General features: G+C 35.9%; 1 protein-coding gene across 1 annotated transcript; it reads left to right on the plus strand.

Annotated features, from left to right (window-relative positions):
* The first annotated feature begins 19,066 nt into the window (after window positions 1-19,066).
* LOC141677018 (inhibitor of trypsin and hageman factor-like) lies at window positions 19,067-19,853 on the plus strand. Its single transcript, XM_074482749.1, has 2 exons — window positions 19,067-19,265; window positions 19,498-19,853. The coding sequence occupies exons 1-2, from the start codon at window positions 19,241-19,243 to the stop codon at window positions 19,689-19,691; spliced, it is 219 nt and encodes a 72-aa protein (XP_074338850.1). The 5' UTR covers window positions 19,067-19,240; the 3' UTR covers window positions 19,692-19,853.
* Window positions 19,854-20,216: the final 363 nt, after the last annotated feature.

Below are 20,216 nucleotides of genomic sequence, written 5' to 3' on the forward strand. Positions count from 1 at the left end.
GTCTTTTCAAGTGAGTTGTCTGATATTTTGCATGTATTTTGCGTCATTCTCTCTTCCTTTTATTTTCTCTTTCTCTTGAGATGTTGCTGGGCTTGGTTTCTGCCAAAAGTCAGGGGCGAACATTGTTTGAATGTCTCAGAATCTCCTCGCATTTCTTCCACGCCGTTCGAGGTCGGGAATTTGACCTTCAGATGATTTATTGATGGGATTACCTAGAATGCGTAGATATAGGGGTCTTCCCGATATCATGTTGTACGAGGAAGCAATATGCTAACATAAAACTTGAGCACCCGGCATACTTGTCTTGGAGACTTTCCGAAATACACAGGCAGGCAGGCAGGCCACTCCCGCTATTGGGATGGAGTTATGGCCGACATCATAAATTGGTGTCTCATCAGGACAGGGCTCTAGCTTTGCGCCTTGCGTTTTGAGTCTGTTGCAAGTGTGCTTGAACTTGATATCTACTGAGAATCCGTTGTCTGTTAATACCATTTTTATTTAGCTTTTGACCACTTCAAGAGAAACCACTAGAGCATCCTTGGTGTCTAAAAATGTGATAGAGTTATGGGGACCCCTAGAGACTGAGCATACAAGTTATCTTCGGGATGGAGAAGAATCTCGTCCACCAAATAATGTGTTGACCACGTTCTTATGGAAGGTCCTGGGCGTGACTCCTTGTGTTTGTCGTGGAAGGTATTGATTGAGATTGCCTTCTTTGAGTTGTCATTCTAGGAATTACTTGAGGGAGAGACAAGCGTCTGAGTAATTTCCGTGTGCCTCATGATAGTCATAAAATTTGTATTTGGGTCTATCTTTTGGAGCCTCTTACGTGGGATATAGAGAAGGTTGACTTCATCTCTCTGAGAATGGTGGCTCGAGACAAGGTGTTGCGTCCATTATGGCTCGAGCAGTTTGTCACCTTGAGAAGGGTTAGGCTGGCCCAAATGATCTTTGACATATATGGTTGGTTCTGATTTCGGAGGAGGCAGAGGGCCGTGTGTTATTTGTACTTGGAGAGGAGGTCTAGGATATGAAGGTCTCCGCTCTCTCGAGAAGTAGGGTTGCCTTGGAGGGGATGCTTGTGATTGCTTGAGAACAATCAAAGATTCTATTCCATTGATGGATTGCAGGTCTAAATCATTCGCTTGGGCCAGAGTGGTCGGTTGCATTTCCATGAGTTTATAGACGTATTTTTAACATTCATACGAGTTTAAAGCCCTTCTCAAATGAACTAGTGCTTCAGTTTTGTTTACGCATACTACCTTTTTTACTGTTCTTCGAAACGATCAATGTAGGCTTGTAAAGTCTCCCTGTTGCACTGAGCTATCGTTTTCAAGAATACAGTGTGTACCTCGTGCACTTAGTTTCCCTTGAATTTGTTCGGGAACGATTTTCGAAAGTCTCATCATGATTCCATGGATTGCGGAGGTAGGTGGCAAAACCAGCATTGCACGCCTCCCTATAGGTTGTAGCGAATAACCGCCACCTCCTGAGATCATTCTATTCATATTGCAGGGCCAGTTGGTCGGAGTATTTGAGGTGCTCTTCCGGGTCCCCGAGAGCATCAAAAGAGTTGGAATTGTAGTGCTTGATGCATCGTCTTTTGGATTCGGCTTCCAATATCTTAAAAAATGACGACTCGGATGTGTTCGGGTTCTCACTTCGTTCAATATTTCTTTTTAGACCCTAATATGGTGTTGAGCATCTCAGCATTGGTTAGGTTTATGCTTCCTGAGCTCTGATGTTTTCGTGTGCATTTCCCCTTGGGTATTTTCCCATTACATGTGTGCTTTCTCGTACGTTGCCTTTTTATCATCTATTTCTTTTTGGAGGTCCTGGACTTTTCTGTTCTTTGCCCACGTCTCTAGTCATTGATGTAGTCCACCGTGCCTTTTATGATTTGCGTCTTTTACGGACCTAGAGTATGCGGACCCACCCCTCCTTGAATGGTTTCAAACCTCATGTTCCCTGTTTTATTTGTTCACCTGCAAGCCCCTGGGATCAACCTTATTGGGACATGGGGTAGGGAAAGTTGTTGCCATCTAGAGGGGTAGATCTACTTGATGAGTTGTTTAGCATGTAAGATCCATTTGTAGGTGGTAGTTTTGTGGATCCGGCGGTGGTGAGGTGGCTGCTCTTGGTCATTTACTGTTCTGAACTTGCGATCCGCGTTGTTATTGGAAGGTGGAATAACTTCCACCAATGGCCTACATGGGTCTTGAATTCGGAGATTTTTCGATCTGGTGTTGACCATGATTGTGTGTATAGGCCAGTGTTGTGGTTGAGCAGGAGAAGGGTTTTCCGGGGAAAAAGCCTCCTCCTTTTAGCCCAAAATGATATCTCCTTTTGTCGATGGCTACTCCGTATAGCTCTCTTGGTTCTTACACATAATGCCCGACCGGGGTGTGGCTGTCAAGAACCTCCGACGTGAGAGTAAGTATTGGAATAATAGAAATCGGACAAATGATAGTAATCGGAGAGCAAGTGAAATAACCCCAAAATTTTGAACTTTTTGTAACTCTTATGAATAGTGTTTTTGCTGATATTGCTGAACAAGAAAACTTTTTATGCCACACTATTTAGAGGTTCTTTTATGGATATTCTGAGATTTTATTGGTACTCTATATGATATATAAGTGTATGTAAAGATCGTCAGAATCCAAATTTGAACCTTTTGATTTTTCCTGAAAATCCACCAGATATCGAAAGAATTGAGTATAAGGTAACACGATAAAAAGGATTTAAATTCAAGGATTGTAAGAGAGGATCATAAAAGGAATATAATGTATTGAGAAAGGTTAAGGGAACCCAAGTAATAAGATCCCGGGTGTGATCCCTTAAACGATAAACGAAAACGAAAGTTAAGCGAACCGTATAACAGATCAGCGGTCATTAGCCAAGTAATTAAAAGCTAATCAAAGAGATTAGTGGGGATGATGTCATCAAACCAATGAGAAGAGGACAAAGGTGCGAGGGTGACATCACATGGTGACATAAGCATGACCAAAGCAAGTGTGTTGTTGGTTGAATTAGAACCACACAAAAGTTACCATGGTAAAAGGTAAGAAAACAAAACAAAACAAATCAAAAAACAACCAACCAAGCCAAAAACATTTCATTTTCACCAAAACCACAAAAAATTTTCATCTCCTTCATCAAAGCTCTTGGCTTTTCTTCTTTTCCAAAGAAAGAAAAATCAAAATCCTAGTTCCAAGCTTTGTTAAATTGCAAGGTAATTATCTAAGACTCCTTATGCATAGTTATGGATATCCTATAAGTTTGAGCTCCTAAATCATTCACAATCTCTTTCTAAAAATCATGGAAGAAGATGGTGAATAGTATTTTTCAAGAACTAAAATTTTTGTTCTTGAAGTTTTGTTTAGATTAAGCTTGGATAAGGACTTTAAGGGTGATTCCAAGCTAATTACTTGATTCTCCACTCTCCAAGGAAGGTATAACCCCTCCAAACCCTAACTTTATTTGAGTAATTAGGTTTAGTTTTGTTGTTATAATTCATGAGAGGCTTGCTTATTGTGAATGTAGAGATTAGTTGGTTTTGTGAAGTTTTTGGAGTGGTAGTTCTTGGATTGTTGATTAATGAACTTAAGTGTAGTTTAAATTCATGTTTAAGAATAGTATAAATTGATAATGTGGAGTTGTTGGGGCTGTTATGATGAAGTATTGATGGAGTTTTGGTTGGGATGTTGATTGTGAGTTGATTGTGAGATGATTTGGAGTGGTTTAAATTTGGGTAATCGCGTAAACATAGCCGTCGTCATGTCCGATTTACTTTAGTCTGTTTTTGTTCTTAACATTAGGACCTGTGAACTCACTGCTAGGTTTTGAGCATTGCCATGATTAGATAGTTCATGTTACGAGCTTCGTTTTGATATGTAGTTCGTTTGATTCCGATGTACGGTTTAGGAGAAACAGCCGTTTTAAGTAACGACGTTTCGCGAACGAATCATTACCCCTCGCCTTACTTTGAAACATAGGTGTTAGGTCCCATTGTGTTTGTAGAAGGGGGGTTGAATACAAACAGCACCGAATAATCGAATATATGCGGAATAAAAAATGTGAAACAAAGTTCAAGTTAAATAAGAATATTATTAAACTTGAAAGGTGTTACAACAACTGTATCGATTACAAGGAATTAATCTCAAATTAATTATCACAAATTTAGAATAAATTCGACATGAACTTTTCTATTTTTGTAATAATTAGAATCAAATGCTAAACGCGATTTGAGATTAAGTTCTAGGGATTTTGATCCGCTAGATTGTTACACAAGAACAAGACAAATATTTCTAGTGGTTTGGATTTAACGTTACAAGCTAGAAATTAGATCTTGAATTAAGCAGATGAAAAATGGAATATTTCTAAGGCGGCTGCTTTTTCTTTTCTGTATTCTTGACTTCTGTTTCGATGATTAAAATGAATGTTCAGCTTCTGCTTCTTTTATCAACCAACCGAATGAAAATGAACTGGCATGACAATCTCTTTGGCTCAGCAAGACTTTCGGTAGGACTATCAAATTCCAGTAGAACTTTCGGTAGGACTATCTTTTAGAACTAGCAAGACAATCAGAATGAACTAGCAAGACTTTCGGTATGACTATCAATTGTCATACCGATTGTCATATTAGTTCAAACAGTTTGTCTTGCTAAAATTAAATAGATTTAAATCCTAATAATAATGTTGATAAGAAAATCCTTTTGAATTAGCATGACTTTCGGTATGACTATTGATTGTCATACCGATTGCCATACTAATACAATCAGTTGTCTTTGTTGAATTTATAACAGATTTTAAATCAATTAAAATTCTGAAAATTCTTAATATTAATTCAGAATTAATTAATCAATTAATTTAATTAATCAAATAAATTAATCTTTGCAGATATAATTTATTTTCTTAATTAAATTATATGACTTAATTAATTAATAGAGAATTAATACTAATCTTGAGCAACATCCATTCTTCTGCAAATCTTTTGAAAATCACTGAAAATTATGAATCAATTCCACCACTTCAACGTTGACACTCGATGTACTGTCTGGTTCATGAGTGACTAACTTCCGTGACGTTTCTTCATGTCTTGACTTTGATACTCTGATTTTCTTCAGATTAAATCCTTGTAATTAATGATACTCTGACGAGATCTCTGTCACTTGATTAAACCCACAATCTTGATTTGCATCACTGAGGCTTGAACAATTTCTTGAACTTCTTCCAGTGAATTAACTCTTCAAGTTTGTAGATGAACGTTGTTTCTGAATCCTCTGACAGATGTTACTTGACGAGAACTCTCTGACGGTAGATCCACTTTTTACTTATTACATTCTCATTTGAGTTGAGTTAAATCCTCGAATATACAAATAGGCCTATGACATATGACTTACAATCTCCCCCTATTTGTTTGTTAGACAATAACACACAAATACCTAGAGGATAACTCAACTAACAAATAAGAAAAAGATATAAACTGAAATGCAAAGTAAATAGCAAAAAAGTTTCTGGAATAAATATAACATTTTCCAGATTCCAAATAAGATGTTACTCTAGACTGAACATATCCTCAAGTAGTTCCATTTTCTTCTGTACAACCACATTTCCTGTTGAGAAGCTCATATCTCTCTTGTTTCTCCCCCTATGAGAATCAACTGATTAAAGAAGATCACCTTTGTTTACCACCTCTCCCGTACAATAGGATCCGCAGATAAAAACCAATGGTACTCCTCATTTAGAAAACAGCTTCTTCCCTTATCACTAGGAAATCACCTTGTGTTTTACCACCTCTCCCGTACAATAGGATCCGCAGTTACAAACAACAATGGTGTGGTGTAGTGTACATGTTCTTTACCTTTTTCTTACTCCCTGCAATTTATCCCCCTTAGTTGAGGAATCTTCCAAACTATTACTTAAGCTTTTATCTCCCCCTTAGTGAAGGAATGTATGCCGTCGTCTGAAGGAGTTCTCATATTCCACTTGGTTGGAAAAGAAATAACAAGTAGTTTCTCTTTCTTCCTCACTGTGAGTGTGTGATTCTGTTTAGTGTACCTCACATGTGTTTCACTCTTCTCTCCACTCGTGTTTACACTCTTTATCACAAGTGTATCACTCCTCTCATAGCTCCATATTCCAGCTGTACCTGCAAGGAAAATCACCTTAGCCATCCTTAAGGAGGTCACAGGTGGTGCAATGGGAAGTTCACAAATCCCCATCCTTGTTAAACTCGTCAGATGAATCTGAGTCATAATTTACAAGTTGCTAGTTTCCCTTTTAGGGTTCCAGATTTGAATTCTGGGAAGGTAAACAATGATCCATCGAATTTAGCATAAAGATCAAAGTTCCCTTCTAATGTCTGTGAAGACATTTCCTTGTGACTCATCAGGTAATATCTGAATCATTGTCAACAAGTTGCCGATCTGCACCTATGTCAGATCCACTATCCGCGGATGCATCCAGGGGATTTAAGCCTGGGGAGGTAGACACTGACCACTGACATATGGCTTTTGGATCAGTATCCTCTCCTAACACCTGTAAAGGCAATTGGTCCATTAACGAACCTTGAACAATCGAATCTGACCTTAAAATGGTCGAAACTCTTGTTTCCGTCAACTCATCCTTTGTGTGTGTAACCTTTCCTTGTGCATCAAGAATTGTTTATATTTGAGGTGGTGACACTACATCGGATACCCTGGCCGACAGACAAATTTCAATAGACACACCCTGTTGAGAGAATGAATCTAGTAACTATTTTTATGCCTTTTCAACCATTACATCTTTTTGAGAAGATGTATGGGGGTTAGCAGTTGTCTCGGTTTAAATACTACTCATCTTTGTAGGAGACAGAACTACTGGGTTGACTACAGAACCTTCCTTATGTGGTGCACTGAGGCACTATCTCCCTCACGCTCATTCATACTACATTTAGTGGTAAGAGAGTGTTGGTTGGTTCTGTTTTTGTGTTTGTCTTTACAGTCTGGGATAAACGTTGCGGGTTTTCAACCTCATGACTGTCAATGAAAGAAAGTCATTAGAGACTGAACCTGTAACACAGAATATATGGCACTATAGAGATAATGATGTACAATAGTGGTTTCAAAAGATTTTACATGAAATAAGAAATCACTAATGTAGAAAGAAGTTTAATTTTGTATTTCAATATGAGTGAGTTTTTTTTATAAAACATTGATCACTTAGGGTAAAGTTTAAGTAATTCTCATTCATATCAAAAGCTCACAAATATCTGCAACATAATGTTAACAAAATATCATTGACCGATACTTGTCAGGTACTTTATATACCAACTGTTATGTTGCATAAAATTTAAAATAAACTAAAATAAAATAAGAAATAATACAATACAAATAATAATAATAATAATAATAAATATCAATGAATTAAATACCAAATATCTATCAAAAAGATATCAACATTCAATTTCATATATCATACAATATTTACAATTAAAGAAAATACAAATAAAAACTTATATAAATATTGCAAAAATATAGAAACTATTTACAAGTTCAATGATAACATTACCAGCTTGTAAACAGCCATATCCCTCAGATACACCTTTGCTGTTATCTCCAAAGGTAACCAGGGGGGCAGCTTTCTCAATCCACATTTGATAGCAGGGCTCTATCTCCGGTCATATGTCTTGATGATCCACTGTCAAGAATCCACACTCCCGGTTTCACCTGTTTAATGCCCTGCACTACAAATGGATTAGACCTTCTTCGGAACCCAAGCTTGGTTGGGTCCGGCATACTTGTAGAACTATCCTTTGTCAGGCAAAACAACATTTTTAATTTTAATTGTCTCAACTTTCTCACTGACTGAACATTTGACCTTGTAAACAGCCTTAACAAATTTCTGTTTAGGCTTAGGCTCAAATGTCTCCTTTCTAGCCTTAGAAGGACTAGCAGTCTTAGACCTATCATGCTTTCTATTATTCACATGCTGACGAGGAGTAGTCTTATCACTAGAAACATGCTTACCATTAAAATAAGTATACATCAATTTAAAAGCACAAGACATACAATTAACAACACTACATGCTTTATGAGAGTGATTCATAGCAGGCAATTTATGCATGGTAGACATGGCATTTTTTTTATCCAACTCATGTGTGTCTGAGTTAGTCTTAGTTGCTTTCACAACTTTGACTGGAACTTTCGACTCACTTGACTTGGAAACAATCTTCTCATTAGCATGATCCTCATCACGTATTTCTTCTTGAATAACAGAAGAGGTCGCATCAAATGGTTCAGCAATTGATGGCTTATAGAGGGGTTCATCAACACCCTTAAGCACATGTGGTACTTCCCTCCCTTTAGCACAGACATGAGGAGGGGAGTTTATGCCTAATTCTCCAATAGCAACACTGTAATCATAACCTATTCTACATGTTTTATTAACAGCTTGCTTACTATAGAACTCTTTAGCCTTCGAACAAGAATTGAAGTAGGCTCTAACCTTAGTCTCAAGACCGGTGATCTTGTCTTTGAGAATAGTTTCGAGTTTTCTATAACAATCAACTCTATTCTCTAGAAAAGATACTTGTTCTTTTAATTTGTCTTGATTAATGTGCACAAGTCTTAATTCATTGACCTCTTTCTCAAGGTCTGTGATCTGTAAACTTAATAGTTCATTATCACGATGTGCACAATCTAAGTTACCTCTTAGATGATAAACCATTTCAGCATCAGAAAGTTTTACCTCTATTCTTGACGATGAAGCTTTTCCATCAATAGCCATAAGAGCAAGATTTCCTTCTACTTCATCTTCACTGTCAGTATCATCCCAGCTTCTTCCCTTTGCCAGATAAGCCCTTTCAGAGTTCTTTCTTACTTGCTTTGGCTTCCTACATTCTATGGAAAAGTGTCCCAACTCATTGCAGTTATAGCATCTAATGGTGCTCCGATCAACCATCCCTGTTTTGTATCCACCACTGCTGGTGTTAGAGGATGAAGATCCACCTTTCTGGAATTTGTTGTAGTTGGACTTGTACTTAAGCTTGGGATTCCTCTTGAATCTGACATGGGAGAATCTCTTGACAATTTGGGCCATTGACTCGTCTTCCAATTGCTCCAGCTCTTCCAAGGAATAAAAATCATCACTTGATTGATTTGTAGTAGGAGGATCATATTCTGCTACTAACATATTTTCCTCAGCCTTGGAACACTGTACCATTCTCTCCAATTGTTGAGATTGCTATTGTTGTTAACCTTCAGCTACAAGTGCAGTAGATGTGCTGACCATTCTATCCTTCCTATAGACTTCCTTCTGTTGAATCTGCTCCAACTCATAGGTTTTTAACACTCCATAGAGCCTGTCCAAAGAAATCTCACTCAGATCTCTAGCTTCTCTAATGGCAGTGATTCTATGTTCAAGATGAGTTGGCAGTGTTAAAAGGAACTTTTTGTTGACCTCCCTGATTGAATAAAATTTTCCATTGATGTTTAGGTTGTTGATCAACGTATTGTACCTCTCAAACACTTCAGTAATTCCTTCTCCTGGATTTGATTTGAAATGTTCATACTTAGAGGTTAGGATCTCCAACTTGTTCTCCCTAACTTCCTCTGTGCCTTCATTGATCACCTCAATAGTTTCCCACATGTGTTTGGAATTTTTACAGTTCATCACATGTCTGTCTATCAAGGGATCAAGGGAATCAATTAAAATTAATTGAAGGCTGGCATCCAAGGAGGCTTCTTCCTTTTCATCAGGAGTAAAATCTTCAGGATCTTTAGGATAGGTTCTGGCTTTGGTGATCACAACATCATCTACTATCACCTCCGGTTCAATAACCATCGGAGTTTTTATCCCCTTCTTTAACAAGTTTAAATATTTGGGATTTGCCACTTGTAAAAACAAGAGCATCTTCTTCTTCCACATAATATAATTCTCTTTATCAAATTGTGGAATTTTAACGGTTCCAACTTTTTGTGAAGTCATTATGAATTTTTGAATGAATAAAAATTCAAGGAGTTGAAAAATCACAAAAGTCTAGGATCTTGATTTGTTCGTTAATCAGAAGGCTCTGATACCAATTGTTAGGTCCCAATGTGTTTGTCGAAGGGGGGGTTGAATACAAACAACACCGAATAATCGAATATATGCGGAATAAAAAATGTTAAACAAAATTCAAGTTAAATAAGAATATTATTAAACTTGAAAGGTGTTACAACAACTGTATCAATTACAAGGAATTAATCTCAAATTAATTATCACAAATTTAGAATAAATTCGACATGAACTTTTTGTATTTTTGTAATAATTAGAATCAAATGCTAAACGCGATTTGAGATTAAGTTCTAGGGATTTTGATCTGCTAGATTGTTACACAAGAACAAGACAAATATTTCTAGTGGTTTGGATTTAACGTTACAAGCTAGAAATTAGATCTTGAATTAAGCAGATGAAAAATGGAATATTTCTAAGGCGGCTGCTTTTTCTTTTCTGTGTTCTTGACTTCTGTTTTGATGATTAAAATGAATGTTCAGCTTCTGCTTCTTTTATCAACCAACCGAATGAAAATGAACTGGCATGACAATCTCTTTGGTTCAGCAAGACTTTCGGTAGGACTATCAAATTCCAGTACAACTTTCGGTAAGACTATCTTTTAGAACTAGCAAGACAATCAGAATGAACTAGCAAGACTTTCGGTATGACTATCAATTGTCATACCGATTGTCATATTAGTTCAAACAGTTTGTCTTGCTGAAATTAAATAGATTTAAATCCTAATAATAATTCTGATAAGACAATCCTTTTGAATTAGCATGACTTTCGGTATGACTATTGATTGTCATACCGATTGTCATACTAATACAATCAGTTGTCTTTGTTGAATTTATAACAGATTTTAAATCAATTAAAATTCTGAAAATTCTTAATATTAATTCAGAATTAATTAATCAATTAATTTAATTAATCAAATAAATTAATCTTTGCAAATATAATTTATTTTCTTAATTAAATTATATGACTTAATTAATTAATAGAGAATTAATACTAATCTTGAGCAGCATCCATTCTTCTGCAAATCTTCTGAAAATCACTAAAAATTATGAATCAATTCCACCACTTCAATGTTGACACTCGATGTACTGTCTGGTTCATGAGTGACTTACTTCCGTGACGTTTCTTCATGTCTTGACTTTGATACTCTGATTTTCTTCAGATTAAATCCTTGTAATTAATGATACTCTGACGAGATCTCTGTCACTTGATTAAACCCACAATCTTGATTTGCATCACTGAGGCTTGAACAATTTCTTGAACTTCTTCCAGTTAATTAACTCTTCAAGTCTGTAGATGAACGTTGTTTCTGAATCCTCTGACAGATGTTACATGGCGAGACCTCTCTGACGGTAGATCCACTTTTTACTTATTACATTCTCATTTCAGTTGAGTTAAATCCTCGAATATATAAATAGGCCTATGACATATGACTTACAATAGGTTAAAGACCTAGAAGGACTATTTGGAGTATGAAACATTTATGTAAAGTGTGTTAGGCAGTTGGTAAGACACTCGCGAAAGAATCGCCTTAAAACTCGTAATGGTTAATGTATTAAAAATGGTGGAGCCGAGGGTACTCAAGCGACTTAAGAGAATCATTAAGCGCAAAGCGAGCGTTAGAGTCTAAAATGGTTAAAGTATAGATTTATAAGTGACTTTGGTTTAATTCCAACTTATATGTTGTTTATAGGTTATCAGACTCGTCCCAAGCCATTTATAACCCCCAGTCGCTCAGGCAAGTTTTCTATCCGTTATACTGTTGTTGTGATGTATACATTTGTATATGCATTATCTTGTGATGGATGCATAATGGTTAATTAGCAAATTCTTGTGATATATTGTAGTATGTGATATGGTATATATGCATGCCTGTTTCGTATTCTTGATACATATATCTGTTGATTCAGTTGATAATACCTATGCTAGAGATAAACGGTAATTTGCATATACCCTTAGTATAGGGGACCCAAAGGTGAACTTTTTCTAAAACCGGGAGTCGAGGCTCCCGAGTATAATATATATATATATTTATTTATATATTTATATATATATATATATGAATAGTTTTCAAAACTATGAACCGAATAAGGTTTATTCGATAACTTTATTTTATTATTGAATATTACTTGAATATTCATTCGAGGACTTATGACTCAGTTTATATTATTTAATGAATGTTATTTGAATATTCATTTGAGGACCTATGACTCCGATTATTTACTGAATAATATTCTTTATTTTATTAAAGAATAATGTGTCGATAATCAAACTTACTTTTGATTATTCAAATAAAGATATTACTTTCGTATAAGTATATCTTTGGTTATTTACTATTCATTTCAAGTATAAGTTTTACAACTTCTACTTCAATTATTTTTATAAAGATTATTCTTTATGGGAATGTTATTTAAATAATAATATTCAGATATTTTCTAATATATTGGGACTGATTTACTTTATTAAATCAGCATTACTCCAAACACTCTTTAAAGTATTTTCGAGTCTTTAAAATAATTTTTAAAAGTTAGAGCGGATCTCAAAACTCATTTTTTTATATATTTAAGATCTTCCTTTTAAAGGGGATTTAAATACTCGCTCAAAACCGGAGGGATCCGGCTCTGTGGTGTATTTTATATTCGCAACAAGGTTGTTATTTTGGTAAATGAATTGATTACTTACCCAACGTTCGGAAAGTAAGTCCATCTATCGAGTCGGCATAAGCAACATGGGCTCAGTGGGCGTCCATGAAAGTGTAAGTGGCTCAGTGGGAGTCCATCAAATACGTAAGTGGCTGAGTGGCAGTCCAACATAAGGTCCTATTACGACCAGGGTGATGACCAGTGGGGAATTCGTCCATCTACTAGTAGAAAAGGTTACTTATTGGTATCTTTGCCTGATCAGCAAGTTACCGGGTTTATGCCACAATTCTTTTCCTTTCCAAAAATTCATTGGATGTTACAAACTCTGTTCATACTTTACATGACAGAGATTTTCAGGAAATGTATAAAGAGATATATATGTGGATATATATATATATATCGGGACTTAATAAAGTATATCATAACTTCATTTCATTCAATAATACTTCAAAGATTTAATCTATTCAAATCTTGTCTTGTAGTCTCATCTATGTGATGAACTGTTGAAAGCTCATTATACTTTAAACAGTGGTAGTTCAAGTAGCTTTATAAATGATATAAGTATAGTGAAGTATTTGGTAACTTCATCCCTTGTTTTTGCTTATATCCAGTAAGTAATTATCTTACACTTGATAAAGGATTTTAGTAAGTTATCCATTTAGATACTTGCATTATTGTTTACACTATATATTATCTTGCGAGCTGTAATACTCACTCTTGCTTTATTTCTACATCACACAACAACAGTTAGGAAAGATGGCCAGACTCAAGCAGACCCAGCGCAAGAGCGTGGGAAGCGCCCCGCGCCTTCCCGTTGAGATCATTGTTGCTATAGCTGCAGAGGTAGATCTATCTGTAGATCAGACCTTCTACTTTTGGGAATCAATTATGTATAATTATAACTTGTGGCAGATAATGGCAATTAATTGTAAACTTATCAAGTAATCATTTTGGGTTGTAATAACTTTTAAATTGTGGATTCAAGGACTTGTACTTATTTCAATTTCATCTCTGAGACTATAACGGGTTGTGGTGTGTGTTAGTATGGGGTCATAGCATAAGGTTATTTATTATAATTAAGTGAAGTGATATCGTGGAAAGAAAGACCATGACGACCCGGATTCCCGACCCCGGATCTGGGGGTGTTACAGCAAGATAATATTTAAAGTGGGTGCTTATAAAATGAGTTTTGTTACAAGTATGAATGAGGATAGTATTTATAGGGAAGCCATCTCGGTCACTGTGGAACCACGTGGGACATGGTGGACCTTGTATCTACGATGTCTGAGATAGAATTTATGACGGCCTCAACCCGGGGTCAGGAGTTGACGTCACCAAACACAACAAACAGAAATATAAACAACTAGATTATTATTATTATATACTAACACGACCCCATACTAAGATCTGATTCAGGTTCAAGTATGATCCAAGCTACACATTACTACAAACCATTTGTTAAAAAGTCCTGACACATTAACTTATTCAGCAACTCATCAGACCGCACGTGGCCTGATACTAACTACCTCTGAGGAGCCGGGTCCTGAAAGGGGCTGAGACACGGTTCTGTAAGGGTCTGACTGGTCTTCTAGGCATCTGCGATATATATATAACAGGTTGTAAGGGTGAGCATAATCGCTCAGCAGTATCAACATATGAATATCAAGATAAAAAAAAAGTAATGTAAACAATTATAGGAACATAACTATAATCAACATGAAATCCGTGATCTGTAATTCACTTCGAACAACGGTAAATAAAGGAAAGCTGAGATAACTGGATATCACTAACTAGCATGCTTTCAACAAAACAAACGTAGTTGTGTGCTGTGTAAGTACCAGAGTCCAATTTTAGCATGCTATTCACATTTACAAATCAACTGTATCAATTCCTTATTCCCCTACAGGAATCACAAAGCCAAATCAGATACGTAACGGATATGTGAAGACAGCTGATCAGGCTATCAACACCAGACGGCTCCAACTGCCATCCCATATACCTGTTTTGGAACTCAAAGACTAGCTAGGTCCCTGAACTGCTGGACTAATCGGTTATGAATTGCGCGCAACCGAATTAGTCTCTTACGCCACCTCAATAGGCCTACTTTGGCCCCTATGTATCCCATATCTGATCGTTTTATCCAGTTTCCAAAACACTTGTACCTATCTCATTTCAAAACCATTCATTTTAACAGCATACGTAAAACCTGTTCACAAATCATTTTCATTTGAGGTAGGTACCTTTCGAAGTTACTTTTCCCCAAAACAGGTTTGAAAACAATTGTTTATAACTACAGGGGATACGTAACTTAAAATATTTCTGTTCCTTTACGAAATTAAAACAGTATATTCATATGTACAGAACCATAAAAGAATGGTCAGAGTACTTGCCTTGCAATGCTTTCAGAAACCCTAAGTAGCTTTTACGCTGACTTCGGTCCTTGCGAGACTCGACTGGGATCTACAATAACAGAATACCCTAATCAGTTTTACCGACATGCTTGATATCCTCGAATCCTAATAACACAATTCGATAACCCGACTCGTATGATAATTATACACATAATCACATAATCCGTATTCAAATAGGGGTAAAATGTTTTGTATTATATAGTACGTTTCTCGTATTTAAAAATAATTTTTTGAAAAATTTTGACAGCAACTTTTCTTTTTATAAGCCTACCCGTCGATCACAATCAACGTCCAAATTTCACAACAATTCCACAATTCCAAAATCATTTACATACGAAACCGGTTATACGAATTATTTTATTTATTTAAAAAATTTAGGACTCATATATCGATCATTACGGTCCACCGTCCGCTCTAAAAAATCATCACAGACGGCGGCAAAATTTTGCGGGTACCCGATTAATTCTGGGTTTTCAACGCGAAACTTCGCCGATTAACTATTAACAATTTCCCGCACGAGACAATAATTCGTATCACGAAATTACTCAAGTAAAATCCTGCAGAAAAATTGTTAAAAATTATTATGATATTCCAATTCACAATCTGCAAAAACAGAATAGGAACCAAAACAAAACCACGCAGCCAACATGTGTCCTGTGAAAGGGATACATGTTAACTTCTTATTATAAGTTGTTAACACGTGTCCCTGAATACTCGGGGACCGGATTTTTTTATCCCGAATTTAAAATTAACGAACCAAGACATCCTTAAAACAAATTTGAAAAATCACGATAATAGTCTTAAAATATTTTAAATATCCCGAAATTAATAAAAACATAAATTTCATAATTTTAAAATAATTTTTGAAATGCAATTTATACCCGCTTTTAACAATCAAACGAAACATCGCGCGGGTGAAAATAATCTCGAAAATTTCCAAATTAAGTTTAAAATTCTCAGAATATTATAAACTTCATAAAATATGAGTTTCGTAATTTTTGAAGAATCCTGGAATCAAATACGGATTTTATAGATAAATGCAATCAGAAAATCATTTAAAGATACATAATTAATGAAATATTGATTTCTCAATTTTATAAAATCCAAAAAATAATTATTGAAATTATAAAATTATAAAACCAAATTTTAGAGGCCATCCAAATATTTATGAAAATAAAAATGCAATAAAATCTCTTTTAAACACGAAAGAAAATAATACAACTCAATAATTAATTGCACAATTCCATCATATTTACCAATAATTCACACATAAATAATAAGAACGAACACATAGCTATCAAAACCAAAACACATATTTTATTTAATTAATTATTCAATAATTAAACTTCAAAATAATATAAAATGTCTGAGTCGTTATAGACTTTACCACTACAGTACATTCTCCTACTGCTTTTTCGCTACAGTTGAGCAGTTGTACTTCATCAACAGTTCAGCGTCCTTGTGGGAAGATGTGTGGAGTGGCGTGCTTGATAACCTTTAGTTTTTATTTCTTTTTTACTTATAATACACTTTCAAACAATTCATGATTATATTATTTATGTAAATAAGAATATCCACAAAGAAGTATATTTTAAACATGGATTTCCCCGTTATCCGAGTTCGAGAACAGTGTTGGTGGAGGCGCGCATGGTCCTGTTTTCTCTAGTGGCGGGACAATGTCCATGAAGACACGTCTCATCTTTAGAGAAGTCGGGTCCAGAGGCCCATATCATATTAAAGTAACTAAATAATGATCGAATTATAACATAACCTTGTCTTGGTCCATTTATGCAGTAAATAGTGCCTATTATTCCAATTCACTACCTTATCAATAGTGAAATTTCACTGGTATATCGTTTGTTGCGGGGGAGGTTTTACCTTTATTACGCCATCATATATGTAGTGACGATTTGATACGCCACCTGGATGGAGCATCATGAGATGCGCCATCTCCAAGAACGTAAAAGGCAGATCTTTTGGGCTTGCACTCCCGCAAATCTGTATTTCAGGCACAAGATTCACTCAACAAACTGTATATCGGGCACAAGGTTTGTTAAACAATGGTCTTCTAGGCTTTCTTTTATATTAAATTAGAAAAATTATTTTTAAAAAAATATAATATCCAGGCCCACAACTGAATGCGTACTGGGACCCAACAACCCACTACAGGTCAGTCCAAAAAAGCTAGCAATTTGTTATGCATTGGTTGTTTACTTGTATTTATAAAGATCTCAAACACTCTTATTCTTATCGATGTGGGATGTTACAAACACCCCCTCTTATAGGATCGACATCCTCGTCGATCTCACAAACAAACATACGGAACCCGGGCACTGTCTCTACACTTCCAGCCGGACAGAGCTCTGATACCATTTATAATATCCAGGCCCACACCCTAATGCGAACCGGGACCCAACAACCCACCACAGGTCAGTCCGAAAAAGTTAGTAATTTGGTACACATTGGTTGTTTACTTGTATTTATAAAGGTCTTAAACACTCTAATTCTTATCGATGTGAGATGTTACAAATATAGTGTTAAAATTTAAATTAATAAAAAATAAAAAAGTCTATAAATTAAAAATAAGTAGGTCATTAATACCATTCAACTCATCGGTTTGTAAGTTGTAAGTTGTGCTTATATAGTGCTAAGAACCCAAAATTGGGTAAAAAAATAGTTTCACGATGTGGCATATGTGATGTGTCATTTTGGGTTATTTTAATTGGTGGGATTGATGTGAATGCACGGGGTGTGACAACCCAGGTCAAATCTTGAGCATTTTTCAAAAACCGGGTCAAGTCCAGATTCCGAGTGACCCAAATGCAGCCAACTTGGGTAAACAAGAAACCCACCACATGCCCCCAAAAGATCATGATTTATTAGTGCAAATAGTAGTAGTACTTTTCCTTATAAGCTGAACAAAAGTCATAAATCTCTTGAATGTGAGACTAAGGTGTTACAAACTTCCCCACTTAAACTCATGATGTCCTGGCCAGGCCAGAACAGACAGCCCATAGGTCCGGATCGGTCCTCTTTAGCCATTGTGGGATAATAATGGCTGGTTTCGTGTCCCCACCTCCGGATCTCTGTCCATTGAGGGATATGTCAAAACAGCCGACCCATAGGTCTGGATCGTTTCTGTCTAGCCCTTGTGGAATAATACTGGCTGGTTTCGTATCCTCACCTCCAGATCTCTGTCCATTGCGGGATAATACCGCCAACCTTCGTTTCCCCACCTCCGGCAACTTGACGCATCAAGATTTTGAGAGTCGGCTCTGATACCGTATGGTCCATATGTGACAACCGAGTCAAATCCCGAGCTTTTTTCAAAAACCGACTCAAGTCCCGATTTCGAGTATGAAATAAGTCGAAGTCTACTGACCCAAATGCATCCAACTTGGGTAAACACAAGCCCATTACAAACCCCCAAAAGATCATGATTTGTTGGTGCAAATTGTATCTTATAAGCTGAACAAAAATTCCAAATCTCGTCAATGTGGGACCGGATGTTATACGGGGACTATCTTATCAATTACATAATGAACAATTAAGATATGACACGTGACATTTTGGAATCATTTGGGGTCTAAATTTTGTTACTATCATTTCTTTTATAAATTGGGTCCTTAGATAAGTTTTTATAACTTATAAGCCGGAAACAACCTTAACAAACAACAATTTATATTTTAACATAATCTCTGCATGTAATATCCATTTGTCCCAGGTCACTGTCGAAAGACAAAAACCAAATAATGAGAACAGAAGCTTATTTAATTGAAGAGAAATAATCCAGCTAGCTCTGAAGTAAAAGCTCAAAACTAATGGACAATTGAACAACTGATCAATATTCAGATCAAATATACATATACAGAGATACTCTGAATTAAATAAACAGTGGCCTGCATGTTTCATTGACCATATATTCCATACAAACGAGTAGAAACTAAAAAAATTGTACTAAATGTGTTAACACTACTCATTCAGCTGCCCTGTTTGATTTATGCTGGCCGGCCAGCATGGTAGCAGTTTAAACTTGCGGATCTCGCACTCAAAATTCCTCTACTTATAAATACTTCTTCAAATCACCCTTTAATTCCCATCTAATCAAATATCAAGTTTTCAAGTATAACAGCACCATTTCATTTTACGGAAATGTCTAGTCGTAGTTGCAGTGCAGGTAAACATTAAGACATTTATTCATCAGTTTCGTATTGTTAGACTACAACTAGTTTTCTTGTCAATCATCAAAAAAACTGTTACTTTAGCTTGTAATATTACACATGCACTTGTATCTGCAGTAATATTGATTCATCGATTTCTTGTTATTGAAAGCATCTGGTTTACAAACCACTGCAATCTATATTTCTGCATGTTTATAACTAGTTTTTGCAAATGATTTTACGTGACAGGTAAGAGTTCATGGAGCGAGTTAAATGGCATTAACGGGGAACTAGCAGCACAAATTATTGAAAGGGAAAACCAAAGCGTGAACGCCGTTGTAGTTTCAGAAAATACCTTTGGAACAACGGAGTTCAACTGCTTTCGAGTCAGGGTAAAAGTTGACAGCAATGGCATTGTCACTTCAACCCCGAGAATTGGTTAATTTGCAGCAGCCTTCTATCTTCATTTAACGAATCCGATATTGATTGATGTGAACTTTTCTCAACTATTTCCACATTGTTATGTTTGTAGAGTGCTCCTCAGAATTTGTTATTTGTATTATTGTCACATTGTATCTTAATATTTATTGCATTAACTGTGTGTATCTTTTCAGTGACCTGTCATTTATTTAATTTATAGTGTTGTACTTTTACCCATTAAGAAATGAGGAAGCTCTACAATAGTTGTGTAATTCATAATATACAAGGAAAAAATGGTGGTCTACTAATCAAACCAAGCATGTCCGATTTTTACATCCTATTTGTTTATGGCTTTTTGGAGTTTCACTATTGTCAGAATAGTTATAGACTTATAGTTCAAGGCAGGGGTTAGAAGATATATCCATTGTACTACTGTTACATACTTACATACACAAGAAGTAGTAAAAGAATTGTCCCATGAATATCCAAAAAAAAACATACAATGTCCAGAAACAAGCATTGAGCTGATGGGAATTGATAGAAGAATA

Source organism: Apium graveolens, chromosome 8 (assembly GCF_009905375.1).
Source record: "Apium graveolens cultivar Ventura chromosome 8, ASM990537v1, whole genome shotgun sequence".
In the NCBI taxonomy this organism is placed as follows: Eukaryota; Viridiplantae; Streptophyta; class Magnoliopsida; order Apiales; family Apiaceae; genus Apium; species Apium graveolens.